Here is a 23,959-nt window from a genome sequence, read left to right on the forward strand (position 1 = left end):
AAGTGACTTCAATGTCTCCATAAGAAAAAAAAAATCCATCTATTGAAGTTCAAGTTAAAATGTAAGTGTGAGGTGTGAAATTGCAGACAGTACGAACATGAGATTAATGCAATCAAAATGTAGCATAATGTAAGAGAAAAAAACGAAACGCCTGACACACTAGACGATGGGGAGTTAAATACCACAACCTACAAGCTTATACAGGATAAACAATTGGAAGAGCCATGATTAGGACCTTATGGTGCAGATGGTAGAGGTGGATGCCATTTTTAGAATATAATCCCCATGGAGAAATAGGTTTTCCTCCTATCCCATCATGTTCTCCATGAGACACACATAGATGTGAGAGCAAGCCTGGGGGGGTCACAGGGCAAAGTCAGTCATCATCCAGCACCCCAGCAGCAATTTGGTGTTGCTCAAATGCCCGCCAGTAGCATCACTCTGTTGGCTTTGGGATTTGGACCAGCGATCATTTGATCATGGGCCCAGAAGCCCAACCTGCAAAGACACACGGCGCTAACCAAACAAAACAAGCAAGACCATGGCCTCTGTCTCCAACCGTACTCTGCGTACCATCAGCATCAAATTTAGACAGTGAGTGAGACACTGAGACCTCAGTGACAAGCATTGGGGGAAAAAAAAATCAGAAAATGAGGATAATATTTTGTGGTGAGCTGTTACATCATCTGACAGAATTTGACTTGAATAGTATCATTTATCAAAACATGGCTTGTGCTGATGAGTGGCTCAGTGGGCCAGGTCTCTGGGTCTATAATCAGAACATCATTGGTTCGAGCCCTGGTAACAGCAGGTAGTTACATGTCTGTAGGCTCTTAACCCCCAGCTCCAGGGGCACCGCCTATAGGCTGACCCTGTGCTCTGACCTTCAAGATATGGAAAGCAAGATGACAAGAAGAATTCCAACGTGCAAATGGCAAATAAAACATTATTATTGCTACATGTTTCTAATGCCTGATGAACCATAGTAAGACCTTCTCCAATACAGCTTTTCTCCAGTAGCTCCCTTTCTCGGCCCACCCCCAGAACCAAGCACCTGTCAGTCCACAGCGCAGTTGCTCAACTGGGACGCAAGCTGCACCAAGCTCCTGCACCATCAGTCGCACACAGAGTGGGGAGGTTTACAAGGCTGTGACCTTGTTGTTTGGATACTTAACACAGGCACGGCAAAGATCTATCTCGCAATGAGCTGCCTCAGACAAGTCTAGGGTTGAATACCCAACAATATGCTCAAAATGTTATTAGACTTCAAACACTGCTGGATCACTATTTAATAACTAAAATCAAACATTTTTTACTTTTAACAATATTTTAGACGCAAATAACTTTGGTATTGTATTATATAGTGTTCTTTTATTGCTTACCTTCAAATTATTTTTTTTATCGGTAAGTTATGCCAAATTTTTTCAAACACAAAAAAAGCAAACATTTTTTTCAATTAGTTGAAATTTTCATTATGTCGATTACGACAAAGACCAAAATTAGTCTGCTCTGTATTTTTAAATACATTATACTGCTTCCTAATAAGCTTGATCAGAATAAGTGTCAAAATAATAACTATCGAAGAACCAGCTTATGACAATTGGGAATTTTGTCAATATTTTTACCATTATATATATATATATATATATATATATATATATATATATATATATATATATATATATATATATATATATATATATATATATATATATATATATATATATATATATATATATATATAATACACATACAGCATGCTTAATACATTTATAGCCAGTACAATAACACTATGTTAGAACAAGCAAGTAAGAAATAGATTATGACCTTTTTTACTTATACAGGTTACATAAGTATATACTGTACTTGTTCAAGTTTAGGAACATTTTATTACTGCTTTTACATTTAATAAATGTTAATGACTCCAAAGCTGCATAAAGACGACGACGACTGTGCAGGATCGCACTGCCCCACCTACCGCTTCCTCTAGCACACCCACTCATTTTCTCAATCTATGATTCACTCTCATTCTTCTTCATTCAGATAATAATTTTCAGTTTTGTGAGAAATACTCAAAAGCATTTAAAGGAGCTTTATTAAAAATAACAATTGCTACAAACTACATAGTTAAGATAACTGGTTTCAAATTGGAGTTTTGGAAATTTTTTTGCTAATATACAAGTAACTAAATACATGGTATAATAAGGAGCAAGTCCAGGAGATTTCGATAAGCGATATTTAAAAATAAACAAATAAATCAGAATTTCCCTCAGTGCGAATATGGTTTTAAGGAATCACTGTTAATCAGAAAGCACTGATACAAAATTTCATTATAATTAAAAAACAATTGAGCACCCTCCAACTATTTGGCAAAAAAAAAAAAAAAAACTTCCTCAGATTTTATATGGGAATACAGAATCCATATTTTAAAATAAAAATAATTATGGTTACTGACAAACATTTTACTTAACATAAGCATCGTTCTCAAAAGAACTTATTTTATCTTGAAAGTATTATTAAAGAACACATTTACAAACAATTTAGTTTTAAATGAAAATTTATTGCATAGTCTTAAAAGGAAGTACAAGCGAAATTTTAATTAAAATGAACACCTCGAGTTAGATCTAATAAAATAAACCGCAGATAGAAGATAATATACTCAGATATAATTTTAGAAATTCTTACTGCACAGTATTTTGTCTCATAATCTGGGGAAAAAAAAAAACATAGCACTTTTCAGGCATTACTGATTTAAAAAGTACTGGAGCAGCACAAGTTTTGAAGATATATATACAAAAAAGACCCGACATTTAACTTAATGGGGAGATGTTAAGAGAGACGTGCATTAACTAGCCCCAAATCCCCATGAAAGGTGCCGTTTTCATACAGATGGCTTGAACCTCCCTCCTTTTTGGAAACTGATGTATGGTGCAAACAAGTCAATCAATTGAAAATAGTCAGATTTTTTAAATTCATTTTTAAGGAAAGAATATTCCATCCCTGAAGCAAAGATGGTTTTTTTAGCATATTGGAATGTGCATGTATACTTCTTACCCACTTAAAATCCTCAACAAACACCCAACAAAAAAAAATAATAATAAGTAGTTAGGGTTCAGTCGGAGTCTTCGTCGTCAAGGTACTCCTCTGCATTGCTGTGTGTTCGGCTAATGTCTGTTAAATTAAAAAAAAAAGAGAGAAATATAAAAATACTTCCAACTAGATTAGTAGTAGAATGAAATTCTGTTTTTACAGTAATGCAACTATATACACGTTTCCCATATACTGAATGTCACATTTTACTTATTTTTTAGATGCCAATTCTCAACACAGACATTTTGAATATTATAAATCAACCATTCATTTGGGCTCTCGGAGAAGTATGAAGCAGAATCCACTCGATTTGCTGTTGTAGATGTAGCTGTACCAGATCAAGTGCTGCATCAGCCAAATCAAGGTACATCAGAACCAGTGCCAATCAGAACTGTGCCATACTGGCTGTTTGTTAAGTAGGTCCAGAACTGCCTTATAGTGACATCTATTGTCAACCGGGCCCCTGAGCAAGCATGAAGCCTGCGGAGTATTAATGGAGGAGAGGTCAGCACACACATCAGATGTGCTGCGTGCTGCTCTGCATTCTTTCAAAGTAAGAATGAACATTATCTATTTAAGGAGAATTATGTGAAGAATGCAGGCCATTCCAGTTATGGAGAAAAATGGGAAAATTTGTAAAAAAAAAAGTAAGCAAAATGCATAAAAGTATGAGTACATTTTAACCACAAGTTAAATTCACTTCAAGAAAATTCCTTGCATAGACAATCAGCATATCTCACATAATAAATCTCACAGTATTCTTGGTAATTCAATATTCAAAACACCATTAAGTTCACGTTAGATTTTATAAAATGAAAACAGCAAGGCTGCCCTCTACTGGTGGGAAGAACTTACTGCCTCCTTGTTTCCTCTTCAGCAGGGAGGCACACTGTGCATTGGTGGCCATGTCCAAGGCCAGCTTCTTCTCGTTGTTGAGGACGTCCGTCCTTGAATCTGCGCAACAACAAGAATACAGGTCAGACTTGATATGCATGGAATTAGCAATTCTATTACTGAAATAGTTTTAAATTGTAATTTCTAATCCAATTCTAATTTCAATTGGGATGTAAGCAAACTTATCCTAGGCTAGCAAAGCTTAGCTTCCCGTGTCACACACAAACCCAGACTTATGGGAGAAGAGGACCTTAAATGTACTTTAAGTTAAAGAAGTCATTTACAAAGTTTTTCATCTTGCCCACAATTCTGGGGAGAAACCAAAGAAAATGTCATTCATACTCTGTAATTATTATCTAACCTATCTTGTAGCAGTCACTTCTGAACATTTTAACTGAAAACTTCACTTCCCCCTAGACAGAACCTAACATGACGCTACGCTTGCATTACAGGAACTGTAACTTGGGGAAATTGGTCACGTATCTCCAGCTCAACAACAGCTGAAAGCCATTCAAAATGCATGCACTCTGTCCACTCCAGACTGCAGCAGCCACTCCGCGATACATGCTGGCCGACTAAGGCACTCACTCTTGTTAAGCAACATCTCCACTATGTCGGAGTAGCCCTTCCAGGAGGCCGCATGCAATGCTGTATCACCCAGTTTATTCTGGAAACAAAAAACAACAACTACTAAACCATAAATAATCTTAGAAATCAGTAGGATGCTGTCCTTGCTTGTAGTCTTTTATAAGTTATAATATCGGTCCATTACAGTCTGTGCTTATTCACACAATATCATTAATGATAACTGATAGCAGTGTTTGCATTTTGTTATGGTATCTTCAAACCAGGAATACGATTAATTAATATCCTATATCAATTTGGACTAAATAAAGGAATATTTTTTAAAATATTTTATTACTGTTTAAAACTCCGGTTCCAAAAAACAGTTTGGTTATAATTTATCCTAGTCATGGAGTTCTAACACCATACTACATATGCACACCAATACTACTAACACAAGATCATTATACATAAACTATTGCTTGCATCTGACAAGTCTTCATGTGCTAAACTCAAGACTGTTTGGTGGAAAGCCGATTCACCTGCTGATTGAGCTCAATATTAGCGTGTCCCAGTAACAGCTCCACTACATCTGTTAAAAGGAACACAGAAATGAGGGACGAATCAAAGATGAAAGGTCAGTTTTTACCTTTAATTTTAGCATAACTGACAAACTTTTTATATAGCAAAACAGCCCTGCCATAGAGAAGAAAAACAATTCAATATGCCAAGAAACCAATATACCAATAGGCCACACAAAAATGAACAAATAGTTCAAACTATTACTGTAACCTTACCTCTGTGTCCTCCGTGGCATGCCCAGTAGAGGGCAGTATTTCCAGCCTTGTCCAGGCCATTAATTCCCACCTTATTGTCCAGACACTCCCGGAGCCAGCTCAGATTACCTGCAATTCATACACCCAAGAGATTACTACATGAACTCTATTCTTTGTTAAACCTATTCAACACTGAGGTCCATGAACAATTTAGCAGCATATTAAGGTCACAATATCTTTTCTGTATTTAATCCTCAGATCAGATGGAGTGCAAAGCGATGATAATAATAAAAAAAAAAGTTTCATAGATTTTAAACCATCTTCCTCCGAATTATTTCGTAATTCAAACTCAAACATAAATGTGCATCTGATGTTGCCATTTCCAGCTAGTTAATTATCATCAAGTGAAATGTATTGATTTTAAGGGTTGGGAATTAATAATAAAAAAAAGAACTAATTAATCATGGTTTTCTATGATTAATCGTAATTAATCCCACTAATATTAAAATTATTTAAAATATTTATACGTTGAGTCCACAAATTAATGTACAATTAACACAAAGAAGAGTACATTGGTCATTGTCCGAAACTCATTACCATAATTTATCTTTTTTTTTTATTATTACTTTGAAGACAGACAAATTATTCAACTTCATTGTCTAAATCCTAAACTGTCAATTTTGCCTCTCGGGTAATAAACATATATATATATTTTTTAATTCTCAAATTTGTGAAATTGACCCATATGCGTTTCATGGTTTAACGTAATCTTGTAATTTACAGATTATTAATTTCCAACACAAGTACTACTTTAAAGCAAATATAAGGGCAAATATTTGGGCAACAAAACACTACATGCATTAACGCAGTCAAAAAAATGATGATGTGTTATGACCTGAAAAATTAATGCATTGCGCTAACGTGATAAATTTCCCAACATTACTAATTTTATTCATTTAATTTATTAATGCACACATAATGCAGTATTCTTCTGCCTTCAATGTGTGTCTGAGTATTGAATCAAAGGGGTCAGACATGGTGTTAGTTTATCCTTTGTCATAAGTGGAGCATCAATACTGGCAGGTGTCTTAAGAAATGTTCATTCTCTGGGCATTTCTCAGGTGGAACTTGCAGACCCTCTTGCACTCTTTGTAAATATAGGTGCTCGGCTTCTAAGTATAAAACACAAAGGAGTGATTCCCACCTCGCTTAGCAGCTTCGTGGAGTGGATTGTCTATAGATTCAGCCTGTTCTGCAACTGGAATTTCACAAATACGAAATCATATTAAAAAAAAAACACACTTATAGTGAACCCTTGTTTTCACGCAAGTTATTTAAAGCAGAAATTATAAAAGTTAAACAAAAATATAGCTGTGCTCATGCGGCAGAGTAAGATGAAGTAAATGATTCATTGCCTCCACGCTACAACCTGCTGCACTCCTATGTTTGGACTAAGGCAAGGTGCTCTACCTTGCATGCAAAGAATACAAAGTTACAATGCCACAATCTGCATTTTTCTGCATCTATCAGTGAGCATGTCCATCCATCCATTTTCCAAACCGCTTATCCTACTGGGTCGTGGGGGGTCCGGAGCCTATCCCAGAAGCAATGGGAACGAGGCAGGGAACAACCCAGGATGGGGGGCCAGCCCATCGCAGGGCACACACACACACCAGTCACTCACACACGCATTCCTACGGGCAATTTAGCAACTCCAATTAGCCTCAGCATGTTTTTGGACTGTGGGGGGAAACCGGAGTACCCGGAGGAAACCCCACAACGACATGGGGAGAACATGCAAACTCCACACACATGTGACCCAGGCGGAGACTCGAACCCGGGTCCCAGAGGTGTGAGGCAACAGTGCTAAGCACTGCACCACCATACCGCCTCAGTGAGAATGTATTACTTAAAATTATATTTCTGTATTATTCCATACATCACAATACAGATTCTGATAATTCACAGCAAGATAAAGATAAATCCTAAAACATTACTGAACCACACTGCATTATGCTGTATAAAAAATTTTGTGAGAGCAAAGGCTTGGCAAAGTATGCTTAGTATATGAAACATACCCAGAGATTACTGCGGCGTGACATTTATGCAAAAGTGACGACTGCTTGACAGCACTTACCATAATTGCTGGGAATCAGGCCTGTCCGTCCTCGGCACGTCCCCTTCCACCAGTTACTGTCACTCTGAGATGCGGTGAGGGACACACAACCAACACTGAGACTGCTTTACCTTGCAACAGTACATGATCTGCATCGCACATGTATCAAGACTGATATCAGGCAGTGTTGAATAAATCATATTATTAGGACATATATAAAATACTCCAACACCAGCAACAATACAAAATGTGTACTACAGGATCTATTTCATTCTAAAGTGACACTCACCGTATCAGAGATGTACAAAATATCTCCTTCTTCAAAGTACAGTTCATCAGGCTAGGATGTAACAGCAATGGTAAGAAAGATGAGGCACATCGCAGAATACAGACAGACTTTCATTTCCTTGATAGTTCTATTGAAATCCTGTTTTTTTATTTTTGATCATTTGAGAAAGTTATAAGCAAAACATGAGAACACTTATTCCTTTACCAAAGAGACCAAAAATCAAGCGGCCATCTCTTTTAAGCAGGTATCTGCTTGTCAAACAAACTGAAATCAACCTGAGATAATATATTAATACACAAATTTTTGTTTGGCAAGGTGTAACGGTGCTTTTGTTTGAATCTAGATCTACATCTACAGATTGAATCCAGATAAACAAAACAGTGGAGTTGACAATGTGAGCACCTTTCATTACGAGAACATTAAATATCGTTCAGATATATTAAATATAAATTTAAAAAACTGCTAAGAATATAATACTTACAGTTCTAGGGTCAAAGGTGAATAATGCTCGAAATACTTTGACTTGCCCTAACACAAAACAAGCAATAAGTAAATGCATTAGTGCCACATTATAAACAATGTACCTAAATTACTTTTGTTCTGAAAAAGAACCGTTTATGATATACTGCATTTACTATCCAGTCTCACATTCATTTCTTACAAGTGAAATAATCAACATCTAGCAAATACAATTACAAATGCCAAACACCAAATCACCAGTAATGAATTAAAAGCTGACAGAGGATACACAGTGTAAAGGTTTGCATGCTGGCTGCAGATAAAAGGCACCGGTGTAAGGCACCTCTTGAATGCACTCAGTTGACTGATACTGGAGATGTTCTGTAATTTTCATATAATGAGTAAAAAGGCTGTAGATAATAAATAAGCCACTTAACCATTTGTGAATAAGGCTATTCCACTCCAGTGTCTCAGTTCCCCATTCTGACACGGAATTCAGCAGATATGAACACAAACCAAAGACCCAAGGTTTGTCAACCAGTTGTACATTTCAAAACTTCAGCAGATAGATAACCCAGAAAACGAGGTCAAGTACAACTAAACAACAGACCCAAAACAGCTGTATGCTAAGGACAAATTCAGTATTGGAGAATTCAATTATACAATAAACAACACTACTTGGAGCTGTAAACAGGATCAGTGAAAGACCTATTTTTAAACGCAATGTGCAAACAATTCTGGCTCTTTCTTGTCTGAATGCATCTGGAAAACTTGACACGATTTATATTTCTCGTTATATACAGTAATATATTTGGTTGTTCATTCCAAAAATAAACAATTCATGTAAAGGCTAAAGCTTAAAAGATAAGCACATGGGGGGAGGGAGGGGGAGAGAGAGAGACGCAGCAGGAACGTGCCATTCTCCCCTCGGGACAATCGCGCTAGCGGTGACTTGCAGAGGTCGCGCGCCGCTTCTGCCGGACGTTAAATCCCTCACTCCATACCCCAAAACACATACCAAAAGGAGAAATGAGCACGGACTTAATGTCACTTTCTGAAAAGTCATCGGGAGATGCTGCTCCAAAGCCTCCGCTGAGTGCTCACTTTCAAGAAACTGGGATGACGGGTGAGGCGGCCATTTCCACGGAGCGCTTACAAATGTCCCCAGTTCGGGGTGCAACTGTTCGGCTTGAGCTGAGCACAACTGCGCTTTCCTTACAAACCGGTATCGATAAAAGCAGCAGACCGTTTCGGACCATTTTATTAGACACACTCCTCAATTTTCAAAGCATCTAAGCATATGGAAAAGGATCAACAGGGTTTAATTCATGCGTGCATGATAACTTCCGACACTCAGCTTTCTTATCAAACTAAAACATCAACAGTCAGGTTAAACGCAAACGAAACTGTCCGAATGAGGACAGCTCCCGTCGTTTTCACCCCACCCACCTGACGCGATGGTGCGCACCGTAAATAGACTGCCTGTTCTGCAGGGCGAAAATGGGAAGTGCGAGCCGAGACGATGCAAGAAACGCCGAAAGCGAGCCGGACCCCTTACGAAGTATTTCCAAGCGTCAGCATTTTAAATGGCACTCCAAATGCAGCACATACACAGGATAATGGTGAACAACCAGGTACTGTTTTGCGGCACCAACTTCGGAGTACAGTTGGAGCCCAACTCGAAAGTTTTTTTCCCTTCTTCCATGAAAGGAAGTCTCTTGTATCAGGTTCTTGAAAATAGGTACACTTTCGTCCTCACCTGGTTTCGCAGGTTTAGGAGGTGGCTTTGACATTTCGTGTACTCCACGGGACACAATAAAGGCACAAAAAATAAACCAGCAAATGCCCTAAATGAAAGGCAAACCGACGGTGCTTGTCCAGGCTGAAGGTTTCAATGAGGAAGTGGCATCGCTAACGCAATATGCGGAAAGGCCGCAGCGCGCATGCGCGTTCGCCAGACCACCGATAGACTATCACTTCATCCCCCCAACCTCTGCTCAACAAGTTAGAAAGCATTAACTTGTTTGGGAAAGCTCACCAATCCGTTTAATAAATAGTAAAATACTGTTATTTTCAAATATATGATAAAAATGAGGTTGTGCTTACTGCCAGTTTCTTCCCCACTCCTAACTTTCTAGGCTGATAAATCCCTCCGCCCCCATTTAACAAACTGAAGACAGCATGGATGACGTGGGCTGCCGTTCTGTCACACTCGTGTGCAGGGTTGTAGTATTTACGGGTTGCTGGTGAAAGATCTGGACTGCGCAATTATATGTTGTATATTCTCTGCATGTAATTAACATTTTACTATTTGAATTCTCTTGCTTTAAATATAAGCAATACCTGGGTGAGGTGCTTTTCTGAGCCAGTGTTGCAAGTTGTAGTTTTGAATTCATCAAGTCGCTCGGGTCATGCAGTTTTTTTGGCAACTGCTTTACATGTCTGTTTAAATGATTATGTTTTTCTTGAACATAAAGTCTGGTTCTTATGCGTGATGACGATATAAAATTAATTTTGACAATGTATTTGGGGGGGGGGGGGGGGTCATCGTCGGCTGCGTCTTTGTGCAAACAAACTACTTTTCCTCCCATTTTCCAGAGTTTCCAGTAATCAGAAAATGCGACAGTTGATTATTGGTATCGGAGGGTAAGTATAATGTTAGTTTTATGTCTGAGTATTTGTTGAGTGAATCAATGCAGCTATATGTTTTCATTTTACTAAAAAAATGAAAACTACATAATAGGCACATTGCTAAGGCGTCCGTGTTAATAATAACGATGTTTTAAGGATTTTTTTTTCTCCAGAATAACCAATGGTGGCAAATCCACTCTGGCCACGAGCCTCCACGCGCGCATTCCCAACAGCTGTCTCATTGCCCAGGACACGTTCTTTAAGGTAATTTGACTTTATGCAGTTAAAATATTACAGAGGAGTAAAAACATATATCTTTTGGAAACTACAGTTTTAACAGCAAACTTTCTAGATTCATTTTCCATCTGTTTAAATTAGTATTTCTTCGTAGTTTTAAATCAACATTTTTAATTGTGATGAAATAAAGTCACGAACTGTTTTCTCCTGCGGATGGGTACTGTAAGTTAGTCATTTTGTGGTTTTATGAATGGGTAGCATTATGGGTATATTCAGTTGCCAAGGGCAAGGATGTCTATCTTGCAAGTGGTAGTAATGGTCACTGTTATGGTAAATGTTTAGGATAACTCATTGGTACCCGTTGACAGCAGAGGGTTTAAGCAATATGATGGTAAGGATTCCTTTCCGTAATACTCATTTGTGTTCTAATTTATTCATTACTAATTTGTTTTTAAACATGGCAAATAAAATCTGTGTATATTAAAATATTTTAAAAACCTTGTTGCAACCATGTGTATCATTAAAAAGAGAAAGAAGGACTGATAACATTTACCAGAAAATAAAATTGTGTTTTATTCTTATATTATTTAAATGTTTTTCTTACAGGTGTAATATGTTTATATAAGTTTTGGCAGCATTATGTTGAATATTCATTTTTAATTTCGACTTATCATTTAATGACATGTATGAATAGGCATTAACAAAACATTTGTGTGTGTGTGCGTTTTTTACGTAAGTCATTGACTCTCTCAATATGGATGAGATGATGCGTGAAGTCCAATCCTGGCAGAAGGATCCGGCAGCATTTGTAGACTCCTATAGACTGAGAAGTCAGCGTCCAAAACTGTTAGAGGCACCAGCTGATATGTATACCCTTATCATAGAGGGTTTCCTTATCTACAATTACAGGTAACTGTATAAACACATGGGAACAGAGATGTATTACTGAACAAATGCACCACTGTAATGAAGCATGTCTTAACACTCCATTTTTTTGCCTATAGTATCTTATGTTTAAAACCACTAAAATTTGATTAATATTTGTAGTGTGGAAAGAGATGTGATGTTCTGCTGAAGTACTACGCTGCTCATTGAGTGCCTGGTGTTCCGGTTATTTTCAGACCCTTGAATGAATTAATAGATATGAAATACTTCTTGCACATTCCTTATGAGATATGCAAGGAAAGAAGGTGGTAAGGCTACAAGAATTTTTATTGAACTTAAAGTAGATTATCTGGGACTGATCCAGAAATGGTTTTCATATGGCAGACACCCAGACATGCAGTAGTTTTGAGACCTGCATGGACAATCAATTAAAGCTTCTAATGGCATACATTACAGCCAGTTACTTTATAGGAATGTAATGCAATCTACCATCAGTAAAACTTCTAGAAATGTGCCTTCAACCTGGAATGTCATTGTCCTTTTATAAATGTAATCTTAAGCTCCATTAACAGTATTTGAAGTAGTGTTAATGTTTATGCTTTTTCATTTAGAAATGTGATGCCTTAATTGTTAGTATATTGTCATATTTGGTTTATGTATATGTGTTTCTGTATGAAAATAGTGAGGGTGGCTGGGAGATGTGTACTGAAAGCTGTGTGCTGCTTTTCTTCGACTGATTTACCCTTCCGTGTTTTTATCTGGTTTGGGAGTTTGCGCACATATAATCCACCAGACCCTTGCGGATACTTTGATGGACATGTGTGGCCCATGTACTTGAAAAACCGGAATGAGATGGAGGACAAGGTTTCAGACCTGGGTGTGTTAAACATTTCACAGTAATGTTAATGTCAGTGTTTTGGAAAAATTTCATTAGTATATCTACTTTAAAAGTAGTGGCTGACTTCCACATGGCTCAGCCAGTTAATATTCTTATTGTGTTAGACAAGTGTAATTGACGCCATTTTGTTGATAATTTTATTGCTCATTGTGGAAAAGCCCCTTTGTAAAGACACGATGCTATCTGTGCGTCGCCAATTGCAGTTCTGTCTCTGGTCCTGTATGGTGTCTTTTCATTCATCACTGTCAAGATTTGGAGCATACCGGTTAGCCCAGTATAATGCAGAAATAATTCACTTCTGGTGCTTCAGCAACCATTTGTTTTTGATGATTTGATTATTAGTACTGACGCATTGTTTCATTATAGTGTATTTAGATGGAACGCAGTCAAGAGAGAAAATATTTGCCGATGTTTATAAAAGAATCAAAATGGAAATGGATAAGTTGCCGGGTAAGATTCACCTTTGTGTACTGGCGTGACTTTTAAATTGTAAAAAGCAGAGTAAAATGCATATGCGTGTATGAAAGTAGTAATCATGTAATTGCTTGAAAACTGATTTTGATGTTTTCTATTTTTAGGAAAGGACTGAAGGATGTATTCAAGGAACTTCAAGATTAGTTACTTTCATCTCATTTTAGTTAAAATACATTTAAATGACACAAAGTAGCTACACGTACTGCTCTAATTTGAGCACAGTTGAAGATGTCACACAGATTACTTAAGACTCTAATTTAAATGGATGGTTTTACCTCAAAAAGGGAAATAAAATTAACTTCAAAGACCATCTGTCTATTCTTCTTCCAACAGAATGTGATGTCAGTTCGTAACAGGGTAAATCCAGATACCTGTTAACGTCTTTATTTATTTATGTTTATGTGAATGCAGTTTAATAATGAATGAATGCATAGATTGATGGAGCCTGTACTGCACAACTGGGATTCAGAATCAGAAATGATCAAAAATCACTGACCACTTACTCATTTGCTTATTTACCTAACTAATTACCAGAAATGTTCTGTGTATATGGTACAAATGTCCTTGGTTTAATTTGGCATCATTAACTGATATGCAGAATAATTATGAAAACGTCGGCACTACTGAGATTGGTAAACACCGTCACAAACAATGCAGTGCAAAGGCATTAAATATTTTATTTAAAATATTTCATGCTCATGTTTCTTGAATCTTAAAGGAAAACTCTAAAATGCACTTCTTTATAAATATGTATAGTGTGTACTGCTTTATTTTATACCTGGATTATTATTAATAGTTTTTTTGTTGATCTTTGTTAGAGTATCTACGGATAGATTTAAGTAACAAAATGTCAGTGTGAGAATTTGCGTAAATCTCTTGCCTTAGAATGTGAAATAGAGAAAAATTGCCCCGATAATCACACATAAGTATAATGTTCTTTTGGTCACATGATGCAAAGCAATTATTGCTGTTGTTGTTATAGTCTGTGTGGTAAGGACTATATTTCACATATAACAATATGGAAATGCTGTCACATCAATCAGGATATCAGTTTTTTTTTTGCTGGATTCTGCAGACTTCAGCAAATCACACATTTTAACACATTTTCATTTTTTATCTTCATTGGGCACTTAAAGTGGGACACTAAAAGAAAATGAACAGGTGATTTGTAAGATCAAACGACTGTCACAAATAGATGGAATCACACAAACTCTGCTGTGACTGGGAGGTATTTCACACATACTTCATGCCACATGGCATCAGAAAGGTGCTAATCCAAAAAACAGATTTAGGTCCATGCCAGTTGTCCTATTTCAGTCCCATGAAACACCAGTTTCTCCAAAAATTGTGTCCAATTCAAGGAACAACAATATACTCCATCAGCACGTAAATTTCTAGTCATGCCAACTAACTACCATTTCCAGCATGAGCCAGCTGCTGTTTACAATCTTGCTCAAGAGTCGACATATTTACATAAACCTTGAAAAAGGTGATATGTTGCTCTTATCATCCACATTAGCCAATGGTATCATAATGTGTGTTTTATAAAGAAACTCCACAGAAAATATTTGCAGGATTTACTCTTCATAAATGTATATGTTATAATGACAGAAGCTTGGTCCACTTAATGTATAATATAGGTTTCATGTTTCTGCTTTCCATTAAGTACTTCAAACATAATAAAAACACTCAGTGATACAGTTTTTTTTCCAATTATCTACATTGATACCACATTGGCTGGTTTATCACCGGAGTTTCGAAAACACATTGATTGCTCCTTTTTTAACCCAAAAACTATTTCATATATAATTTGTTAAGTTAGTATTTTTGTTTGTTAGTTAATGATTATCCAAAGCAAATATAGCTCAAACAGTTCAAAGTTTGAAGGCCGGTTGAGCAGAAAAAAATCTTCAAAAAATATATAGATTTGTATGAAGATCATGTGAAAGACAAAACCCGGGGCAGATCGGGACGGTAAGGTCTAGAGGTCTCTTCAGTATCTGGTTTTAAAACTTGCGCGTTATATTTTTCATTTTATTACACAGTTAAAGTTTTCAATAATTAATACAAATGTGACTTAGATCTCCTCTGGGGACAAAAGCATTAACTTGAATTATTTGGTTTAATGTGCTATTTATTTTCAGATTTTTATTGGAGTACTAAAATGAGATCAGCCCTGCTTTTGTGCGTTTTCTTGGGGTTGGCCCGGGTGACCATCCAAAATGACTACGATGACAGCAACTCCCATGGAAATGAGCACAGTAATGATGGCCTGGATATCTACCAAAACAACGCTGGCTTTGCTTTCCAGCTCTACAAGCAGATCACTGCCCAGCCGGAGTCCCAATCTAAGAACATCTTCTTTTCCCCCATGAGCTTGTCACTCGCCCTGGCTGCTCTTTCTCTGGGGGCACGAGGACAAACCCACCAGCAGCTTTTCAATGGTCTGGGTTTCAATGAGACAGAGATCGCACCAGAAGAGGTGAATGAGGCCTTCCATGGCATCCTGATGAATCTCAACAAAAAGAAGGATATGGAAGTCTCTGTGGGAAGTGCCCTTTTTGTCAAAGACACCTTCAAGCCCCATCCTGAGTTTTTAGAGAATTTGAAGCGATTTTACCATGCTGAAGGATTTACTGTAGATTTCAATAAGACTGCTGAGGCCACGGAACTTATTAATAATTATGTAAAGGAAAAAACCCATGGCAAAATAACTAACCTAGTTAAAAATCTAAACACAGATGCAATGATGTATCTAATCAGTTACATTTATTTCAAAGGTAAGTAGTGTAAAATAATGAATTAAAAACAATTGGATTTGTTATCCATTCATCCATCCTTTTACCTGGGGGACCTGGAATTTCTTCCAGGTAACACAAGGGAGGAGTACTCCCTGGTCAGGACGCAGCTCTACCACTGAGACACACTCATACCACTACACACTACCACTGTGTACACGCTACCACTACACACACTCATAAAATATGAGAAATTTAGAGATGTGAGCTAGCCCGATTACATGTTCTTGAACCGTGGGACGAAACGCATGCAGACAAAAAGATAAATAAAATATCATCACCAGGGCATTTATTGGATATGTGCCTATGGATGGATGGATAAAGAATATCTTGTCTATAATTTGATGAAGCTATGTTAAGCGTTATAATTTGTTTCTCTTTACGTAGGTAAATGGGAGTTGCCTTTCGATCCTCTTAACACTAAGGAGAATAACTTTTATGTTGATGAAAATACAACAGTTTCTGTTAAAATGATGCATCAAAGGAATAATTTTCCTGTATATCATGATGAAGAAATAGCAGCAGATGTTCTTCAGCTGCTTTATCGAGACTCGGTTTCTATGATGCTGGTTCTTCCTGAAAACGAACTGAAGGCATTGGAAGAGATTTTGCAGGGACGTCATGTGGAAAAATGGCATAAATGGATTGAGAAAACGTAAGCATGGTCAGGTATTAATAATGCTATACTACTAGAAGTACATCAGGAGCCAGCGAGTAAAGTTAAACAGATAATTAATGTAGATTTAACTTATCAAGCATCGTTATTGCTTGCAGATTTGAATTTTTGTGATTTTACCACTACTGTGTCCTTCTAAAACTCTAATCCCAAAAGTCAGTATCAAAATACCATGCGAAAGTAATGTATATTGGGCCTAATAACAATTTTTATCTTTCTAGTGAATGTGAAGTCTTTCTGCCCAAATTTTCAATATCAACATCGTATTCTCTTGAAGATGTTTTGAAAAACATGGGAATCACTGACATTTTCAGTGAGAACGCTGACTTTGCAGGCATTTCTGAACACCCAAGAATACCGAAGACCTCAACGGTAAGAGACCCCCCCCAGAAAAAACAGAAAAAGGGCTATAATAAATATTGCTTTAAATATACTTGCAGCTTCTACTTTTGCTTTGAGGAGACATAGTTAAGCAAATATATTGCACAACTGACACTATTTAAAATTCACCATCATTTTTGCCAGTTAAATCTTGTATGACTCTTACAGACTAACTTTTCATTTTCAGGTTATTCACCAGGCTACTCTAGACATTGATGAACTAGGAACTACGGGATCTGCAGTGACCGGAATTGCCATAAAACCACTTTCATTTTTTTCTCCACATACCCTAAATTTTAATCGTCCTTTTTTGCTTATCATATACAGTCACGAAACCAAGAGCATACTCTTCCTGGGAAGAATTGTCAATCCAGCAGACTCATAGATATGTTGTCATGCTTTAATGTTAGAACATCACCACATAAATTAAGATGTCGCTAACTAGGTCAGGGGGAAGATCTGTAATAAATGTAGAAAAAGACTCTTGACTGTCAGGGATATTTCATTTAGCAATATTTTATTCATCAGATTTTCTAGGCATTGTACAAAGGACTCATTTTGCTGTCATATCAGAAGCATTTAAGCACGGCATTCAGATGAAGTGGAGAGTCTGCCATGCCTGCAAGATGGCAGACATTTTACAGTATTCCACCAAATCGTATTGCAATAAATTCAGCATTTACTCTAAATTTCACTGGATGACTATTTGTTGTTTGATGCATATAATGAAAATAAATGTTAATAATTTTATGGTCAAATATACTATTCTAATTTTATATTTTAAGCTGTGCGTAAAATTTTCATTAGGGTTAACCAGGTTCATATCACACACACACACACACACACACACACATACATATATATACAGTGTGAATATAGAAATATATATATGATAAATATTTCCTGTTATACTTTTCCCCATATTAATGATAACAGATCAATACTTTTTTTGAGATTGGCAGTGGTGGCTTAATGGTTATGGAAATTGTAATTGAAATATTATAGGTTCAAAGGTATCACCTTTATTATAGGTTCAAAGGAGCAAGGTATCACCCCCAAGCACTGCTCCATGGGTGCTGAATAATAATAATAATTGATACTTTATTGATCCCCATGGGGAAATTGTCTTTACACCTCCCTCAGCTTGCTCTTTGTGGAGTAAGCTGTCCATGAAGGGCAGCCACCCTTCAATATACGCACAATATACGTGTATATAAGTCTTTTTCAACAATAGTTACAAAACGCTAAGCTAAAGTTTGTTCAACTTCAAGCAATTCACTATTTACACGAAAACAAAAAACGAAGTGTCAAAGTGCCAATGCTTTCCGGAAGCAGACGTCATTCGTGAGTAGCGTGACACACAGGGGTGTGCATATCCTTTAATTTTTAAATTGAACATGTGCACGAGCCTTCCAAGCGCTGTGCGATGATACTGATACTGAGTGGCTGCTGTATCTGGAAAATTGGTACCTTTTCCTTAGCTTGGTACTCCGCAGTAACTTGCAACACTGGGTCATACGGGTTGCAGCGCTAAACCTATGCAAACTGCTCGGACAGGAAGAGTCCGGGGAAACCCGCACGTATGGTAACCCTATTACTAATGGAAAGTGAGGATTAAAGTTCATCTTCCAACCACTTATCTAATACAATATCGCAGTGATCCTGAAGCCAGTCTCAGTCACACAGAGCTAGTTAGAGATGCCATCTTGCCTAATCAAATGTTTCTGGACCATAGGATGAGACCGTAGATTCCAACATTATATTAAATGTCTTTCGTCAAATAAACTCAAATGATAATAATTGTCAGGCACACAAAGACTTCTGTATTTTGGTTCTGTACCAAGTTATGATGGCATATTAATCGAAGCAGCCATGTACAACAAATTACTTTTACATCAACATTTTTTCAATATTGTTTGAAATAATATCAAATTTAGTTATGTGACTTTCAGACAGATATGTGAAATAAATTAAAGGGTTACTGACAGGGCTGAACTGGGTCGAGCACGGATAATTGGCTAAACTCGATTAATTTACCTGATCGCGTTTCTACTCGATTGATTTTGCCTGGTGACATCAGTCGCTAGCGATGGCTGAAGGGCCGGGGGATCTGACTGCAGATGGAGAGCGAGAAGGGAAATATGTTTCTAAAAACAGGGATATATGCTCGAAAGAAGAGGAAGAGAGGCTTGAAAGACAGCATTTCTGGAAAGTCATAGATGCCTTTAAATATTATAGGTAATTTGTCTATTACCAGTTCACCGAATTTGTGAATGAAGCTAATTCTGTTTAGCTATCTAGCTAACTAGAACATGCTCCATTGAATTGCCTAAGATGTGGGTTATAAGAATCGTGAGGATGCTATTTAGATTTATTTAATTCAGTTATGCGTATATTTCTTTAGAGTAACGCAGGAATTTTGTTTTTTTTTTTTCTTTCAACGCATCTTGTAGCGACAGGGATATTGTAGTCTTTCTTTCGAAACATAATCTACATTCTTTTCTGACTTTCTTAATTAAGAAAGTATCTTTAGAGTTTATGTCGCTTTATGGTACTCATAACGCTTAGGTATGTTATAGCTAGAGTATGGAGGAGGTTGGGTTGTAATTCTGAATTTCTGCATTTTAAAGCAGGTGCTCGTTCTGCTTTTAGCAGTTAAATAGTTGCTATTTTGCGAATTGTTACAGTTACATGCTGTTTAAAGGACAAATAATTTTCACTGTGAGCTTTTGCTCTGATGCTGATAATTTAATGCATCTTGGGATCTCCAATCAATGCATGGTATGTTTTTTTTTTTTTTTTTTGTAATGCCGTTGCTTGTCAACTTTTTAACTGGTGATGAATAGTATAAATAGTGAAAAGAAGATTTATTTTGGTATTTTCTGGTTTTGCTTTGTAGAAACAAATGAATGGCCTTTACCCCTTTTCAGGATTCACATCCAGGAGCGGGTAAGCCGTGCAGAACGACAATTCCGAATTCTTCCGGAGCGCCAGCAGGCGCTAATCCCAACCTTCCTGCCAAACCTGGCAAAGATCCGCCAATGCATTGATCAGAACCAGGAAGTACTTAAGGCCATTGTACGTAATTGTATCCACATGTTTGAAAACATGGAGTACGGTGAAGATGTAAGTTTCTTTGTATTAGAATAACATCGTTTGTTTTGCCAGGTAATAAAGTAGCTGCCAAATCTGCTTTTCTGCAATTTTTCTCATTGCAAGGACGAGATGAGGAAGGTACGGCCTTCGTCCACATTTGACATGGACAAACTGAAGTCAACAATAAAGCAGTTTGTACGGGACTGGAGTGAGGCAGGCAAGGCTGAGAGAGACTCCTGCTACCAGCCGCTTATTGATGAGATTCTCAAGATTTTTCCAAGGGAAAAATGGTAATTATATACAGAAATATGGATCAAAAGAAAATATTAAGCGCATTTTCCCCGCAATCCTGTACAGCATAGTTGCCCCCCATATGTTACCTGAGGTTTTAAATAATAAGCTTTAGATAAAAAGAAATTTATGACCCACCACATATACATAGATTCCTAACTATATATACCATTTTATTATTGTCAGGTAATATGGGATAAATTTTGAAATTTTAAATGGATTTTCTTGTATCCTTTTTCAATAATAGGTTATAGTTACAAAACGGCATTAGCCAGTGCAGTAAACGTGCGTGTAACAGGAATGATCTGTGAATAATTTTCTTTGTTGTTTATAGTGATGTGTCAAAAGTGAGAATCCTGGTACCGGGGGCGGGGCTTGGGCGGCTCGCCTGGGAGATTGCCCGACTGGGCTACGCCTGCCAAGGCAATGAATGGAGTTTCTTCATGCTCTTCTCGTCCCACTTTGTTTTAAACAGGTATAAGACTGTTGCTGTGACCTAAGCCTGCAGTACAACCAGCTTCCTTCAAACTGAAACTGTAAAAAAAATAACGGAACAATGCTGTGGAATATAAATGCAGATTATCAAATAAGCCCTGACTCCTATTACTGTAGCTATTAGCGTTAAGTGACAAGATTGTATTGCTGTAAAATGCATTCATCTAAAACTTAATTCTGTAACACTTAAAGCACTCATATAATGCATTATAGATACCTTCCTAATGCAGTATAATACATTCATAAAGTATTAAAGACATGGCTATAACTATAAAAAGACATAACACATTATAGCCGTGTTTATTATGCATTATGACTGCCTTATGAAGCTCTCATCTATAATGTACTATAAATACCTTCATAATGCATTATAATGGCTTATACTGACCTTTATAATGGATTGTGAAGGTATCTATAATGATTGTTTTAAGTGATGTTACCATACATTCTTTAGACCTATCACACAGGTACTGTTAAGCACATATAATACGAAGGCAGCTAGGAAAAGCTAGGAAAGAGAACCATCCCGTAAACATCATGCATATTACTAAATATTTGGACATTTAACACTATTCAGAATTGTGACAGCTGTACAACTGAATGATGTGAGATGGGTATCTTCTCAGGTGCAATAAGGTCAACTCTTTGACCCTTTATCCCTGGATCCATCAGTTCAGCAATAACAAACGATCGTCAGATCAGACCCGGCCCATTTTTTTCCCAGATGTGAACCCTCAAAGCCTTCCAGCAGATTCTGAATTCTCGATGGCGGCGGGAGATTTCCAGGAAGTGTACACAGAACCAAGTAAGTTGTCCACACTTGTACCCAGTCGGGCGTAATGCAGGTTGGCTCTGTATTGTTTGTGACACACTGTCCTGTGGAACTTGTTGCTTTTAGGTTCATGGTATTGTGTGTGTGTGTGTTTTTTTTTTTTTTGCAAGCCATGAAAACATGACTGATAATTTTTTTTTGCTCTATTCTCAATTAAAATTTCAATTAATGTGTTCTTTCAGATACCTGGGATTGTGTTACAACCTGTTTCTTTATTGATACTGCTCACAATGTCATTGACTACATAGAAACTATCTGGAACATTCTTAAACCAGATGGAGTGTGGATTAATTTAGGTGAGTTAATTACAGAATATCTCCCTGATTCGGAATTCAGTTTTCAAACGGGACACATTACACTTTCTACATGAAAGATTTTTTTTTTTTTGTGGGTGTTACACTCGCCTGACACCTCCAGTGTTGGGGGTTTTAGCCCAGTCCTTACTCTTTCTGTGTGTATGTGTGGAGTTAGCATGATGTGTTACACGGGTTTCCTCCAGGCTGTTCTGATTTATTCCCACAGTCAAATTACATATAGTTAGGCTCAGCTGTGTCTTTAAATTGCCCTTACACTATGACTAGGTGTGTGCGTGTGCTCTGTGATGGACTGGCATTCCATCCAGGGTGTATGGATGAGAGATTTTTTTTTCACATTCACTAAAATGTCTTAAATATTGCTGAATATAATTTCTTTAGAAAATGGTTAACCCTTTCACTTAAATAGGCCCGCTGCTGTACCACTTCGAAAACATGGCCAATGAACTGTCGATCGAACTCAGCTATGAGGATGTAAAGGCAGCCATTCTGAAGTATGGATTCCAGATTGAGGTAAACCATTTTTTTTTCCCTGACGGAATGTTCACCTTTATTTATATTCACCAAAGTGTGTGTGTGTTAAATGATCAACTCGCAAACATTTCGGGCTGTGTTTCAAATACTTTATTATACCTGAACAAAATGATCTGTCTGTCTGCCTGTCCCATCTGTCTAATTGATCTATCTGAATTACTTCAAAATAAAAGCAATTTTGTCATCTTTAAATCAATTGTGGGGGATCTACACTCGATTTAGAATGTCCAACTGTTTTAGCACATGCTACACACAAGTTTACGTAGTAATCTCAGTTCTTGGTTACATTGTAAAACGTTTTCTTCCTTTAGGTGGAGAGGGAGTCTGTCCCCACAACCTACACTGAGAATGACCGTTCCATGCTGAAATACTTATATGACTGTGTCTTCTTTGTGGCACGGAAACCAGCTCAGATTTATTATAACGGAGATGGGAGTCATCTTGAGGAAAACCACAGAAAGAAAGCAAGAAATCAGAGATATGACAGTACAGGAACGGTCAGCTAACAAAACGACGGAAACTTGGGCAAGGATTTTTGTATGAGTGTTGGAATGTACAGTACTTGGAATATGGAGTACCAACCATTTTTGTCAGCTGTCCATAATCTTATCCATTTCACCCATGATGGGAGTGGCAGGTATCCATGGAAACACCTTTGTGTAAATAATGTTTTTTTTTTTTTTTTTTTTTTTAACTTTCATGATTTGTGAAATGGTTGATAATATGGCTGGGTCACAATAGTGGTTTTTGCCTACCAGTCTGGTAAGGATAGGTATGTTTCTCTTGAATGATCGTGCCTTTTGTCATGTTAATATGTAGAAAAAATTTCTTATTCTGAAGTGTTTCATTCATTGGCATGCATTTCAGATGGGAATTGTATATTCAACCGTGTATTTATTTTCTAAGGAATGAAAAGATATTTTAACCTCGTCAAAATAACATCTGACTCGATTCAGGATTTCTTTATAATAAAGAGTTTTTTTAACTTTTTAAAATCTGAATTTCACTGTGTTTTTCTATAGTGAGTGTATACAATGGCATGACTTTGGGTTAAGTGTTAGGGGGTTGAGGTCTCCACCGATTTAAGGGGGTCCAGGGGGTGTATTGACTGGTTTTGATAATTTGATTATCCCCGTTATTGATAACATACATGATATCTTTATTGATACTTTAATTTATTGTACATTGAGATGTTTGGATCATTTGTGAGTGTAGTTAAAGTACATTAA

At 37.0% G+C, this 23,959-nt stretch overlaps 4 protein-coding genes across 9 annotated transcripts; 3 read left to right on the plus strand and 1 right to left on the minus strand.

Annotated features, from left to right (window-relative positions):
- Positions 1 to 2,539: 2,539 nt before the first annotated feature.
- On the minus strand, positions 2,540 to 10,112 carry ostf1 (osteoclast stimulating factor 1). The gene is made up of 10 exons (XM_048983347.1): positions 9,948 to 10,112; positions 8,211 to 8,257; positions 7,730 to 7,780; positions 7,462 to 7,525; positions 6,529 to 6,582; positions 5,346 to 5,453; positions 5,091 to 5,140; positions 4,573 to 4,651; positions 3,946 to 4,044; positions 2,540 to 3,171 (listed from the first exon to the last, which is right to left on the minus strand). The coding sequence occupies exons 1-10, from the start codon at positions 9,979 to 9,981 to the stop codon at positions 3,113 to 3,115; spliced, it is 645 nt and encodes a 214-aa protein (XP_048839304.1). The 5' UTR covers positions 9,982 to 10,112; the 3' UTR covers positions 2,540 to 3,112.
- Positions 10,113 to 10,264: 152 nt separating this feature from the next.
- Positions 10,265 to 13,621, plus strand: LOC125712824 (nicotinamide riboside kinase 1-like). 4 transcript variants are annotated; one of them, XM_048983328.1, is made up of 9 exons: positions 10,265 to 10,535; positions 10,787 to 10,834; positions 10,993 to 11,083; positions 11,399 to 11,447; positions 11,794 to 11,965; positions 12,178 to 12,247; positions 12,701 to 12,818; positions 13,206 to 13,289; positions 13,418 to 13,621. In XM_048983328.1, the coding sequence occupies exons 2-9, from the start codon at positions 10,806 to 10,808 to the stop codon at positions 13,426 to 13,428; spliced, it is 624 nt and encodes a 207-aa protein (XP_048839285.1). In that variant the 5' UTR covers positions 10,265 to 10,535; positions 10,787 to 10,805; the 3' UTR covers positions 13,429 to 13,621. The 4 variants fall into 4 exon arrangements, with proteins under 4 accessions (XP_048839285.1, XP_048839276.1, XP_048839266.1 ...); XM_048983319.1 differs by having other exon boundaries at positions 10,265 to 10,480; positions 12,178 to 12,249; positions 12,712 to 12,818; XM_048983309.1 differs by having other exon boundaries at positions 10,265 to 10,480.
- A 1,533-nt stretch (positions 13,622 to 15,154) lies between these two features.
- LOC125712818 (alpha-1-antitrypsin-like) lies at positions 15,155 to 17,857 on the plus strand. Its single transcript, XM_048983297.1, has 5 exons — positions 15,155 to 15,287; positions 15,458 to 16,093; positions 16,499 to 16,766; positions 17,009 to 17,159; positions 17,356 to 17,857. Exons 2-5 carry the CDS (start codon positions 15,478 to 15,480, stop codon positions 17,551 to 17,553), a joined length of 1,233 nt encoding a protein of 410 aa, XP_048839254.1. The 5' UTR covers positions 15,155 to 15,287; positions 15,458 to 15,477; the 3' UTR covers positions 17,554 to 17,857.
- Positions 17,858 to 19,191: 1,334 nt separating this feature from the next.
- carnmt1 (carnosine N-methyltransferase 1) lies at positions 19,192 to 23,725 on the plus strand. Of its 3 annotated transcripts, none has more exons than XM_048983274.1 (8): positions 19,192 to 19,406; positions 20,099 to 20,246; positions 20,388 to 20,554; positions 20,890 to 21,030; positions 21,677 to 21,855; positions 22,065 to 22,178; positions 22,606 to 22,709; positions 23,042 to 23,725. In XM_048983274.1, the coding sequence occupies exons 1-8, from the start codon at positions 19,258 to 19,260 to the stop codon at positions 23,234 to 23,236; spliced, it is 1,197 nt and encodes a 398-aa protein (XP_048839231.1). In that variant the 5' UTR covers positions 19,192 to 19,257; the 3' UTR covers positions 23,237 to 23,725. The 3 variants fall into 3 exon arrangements, with proteins under 3 accessions (XP_048839231.1, XP_048839223.1, XP_048839240.1); XM_048983266.1 differs by having other exon boundaries at positions 19,194 to 19,406; positions 20,099 to 20,294; XM_048983283.1 differs by having other exon boundaries at positions 19,243 to 19,406; positions 20,068 to 20,294.
- The last annotated feature ends 234 nt before the right edge of the window (positions 23,726 to 23,959 follow it).

This window comes from Brienomyrus brachyistius, chromosome 2, assembly GCF_023856365.1.
Source record: "Brienomyrus brachyistius isolate T26 chromosome 2, BBRACH_0.4, whole genome shotgun sequence".
NCBI classification, from domain to species: domain Eukaryota; kingdom Metazoa; phylum Chordata; class Actinopteri; order Osteoglossiformes; family Mormyridae; genus Brienomyrus; species Brienomyrus brachyistius.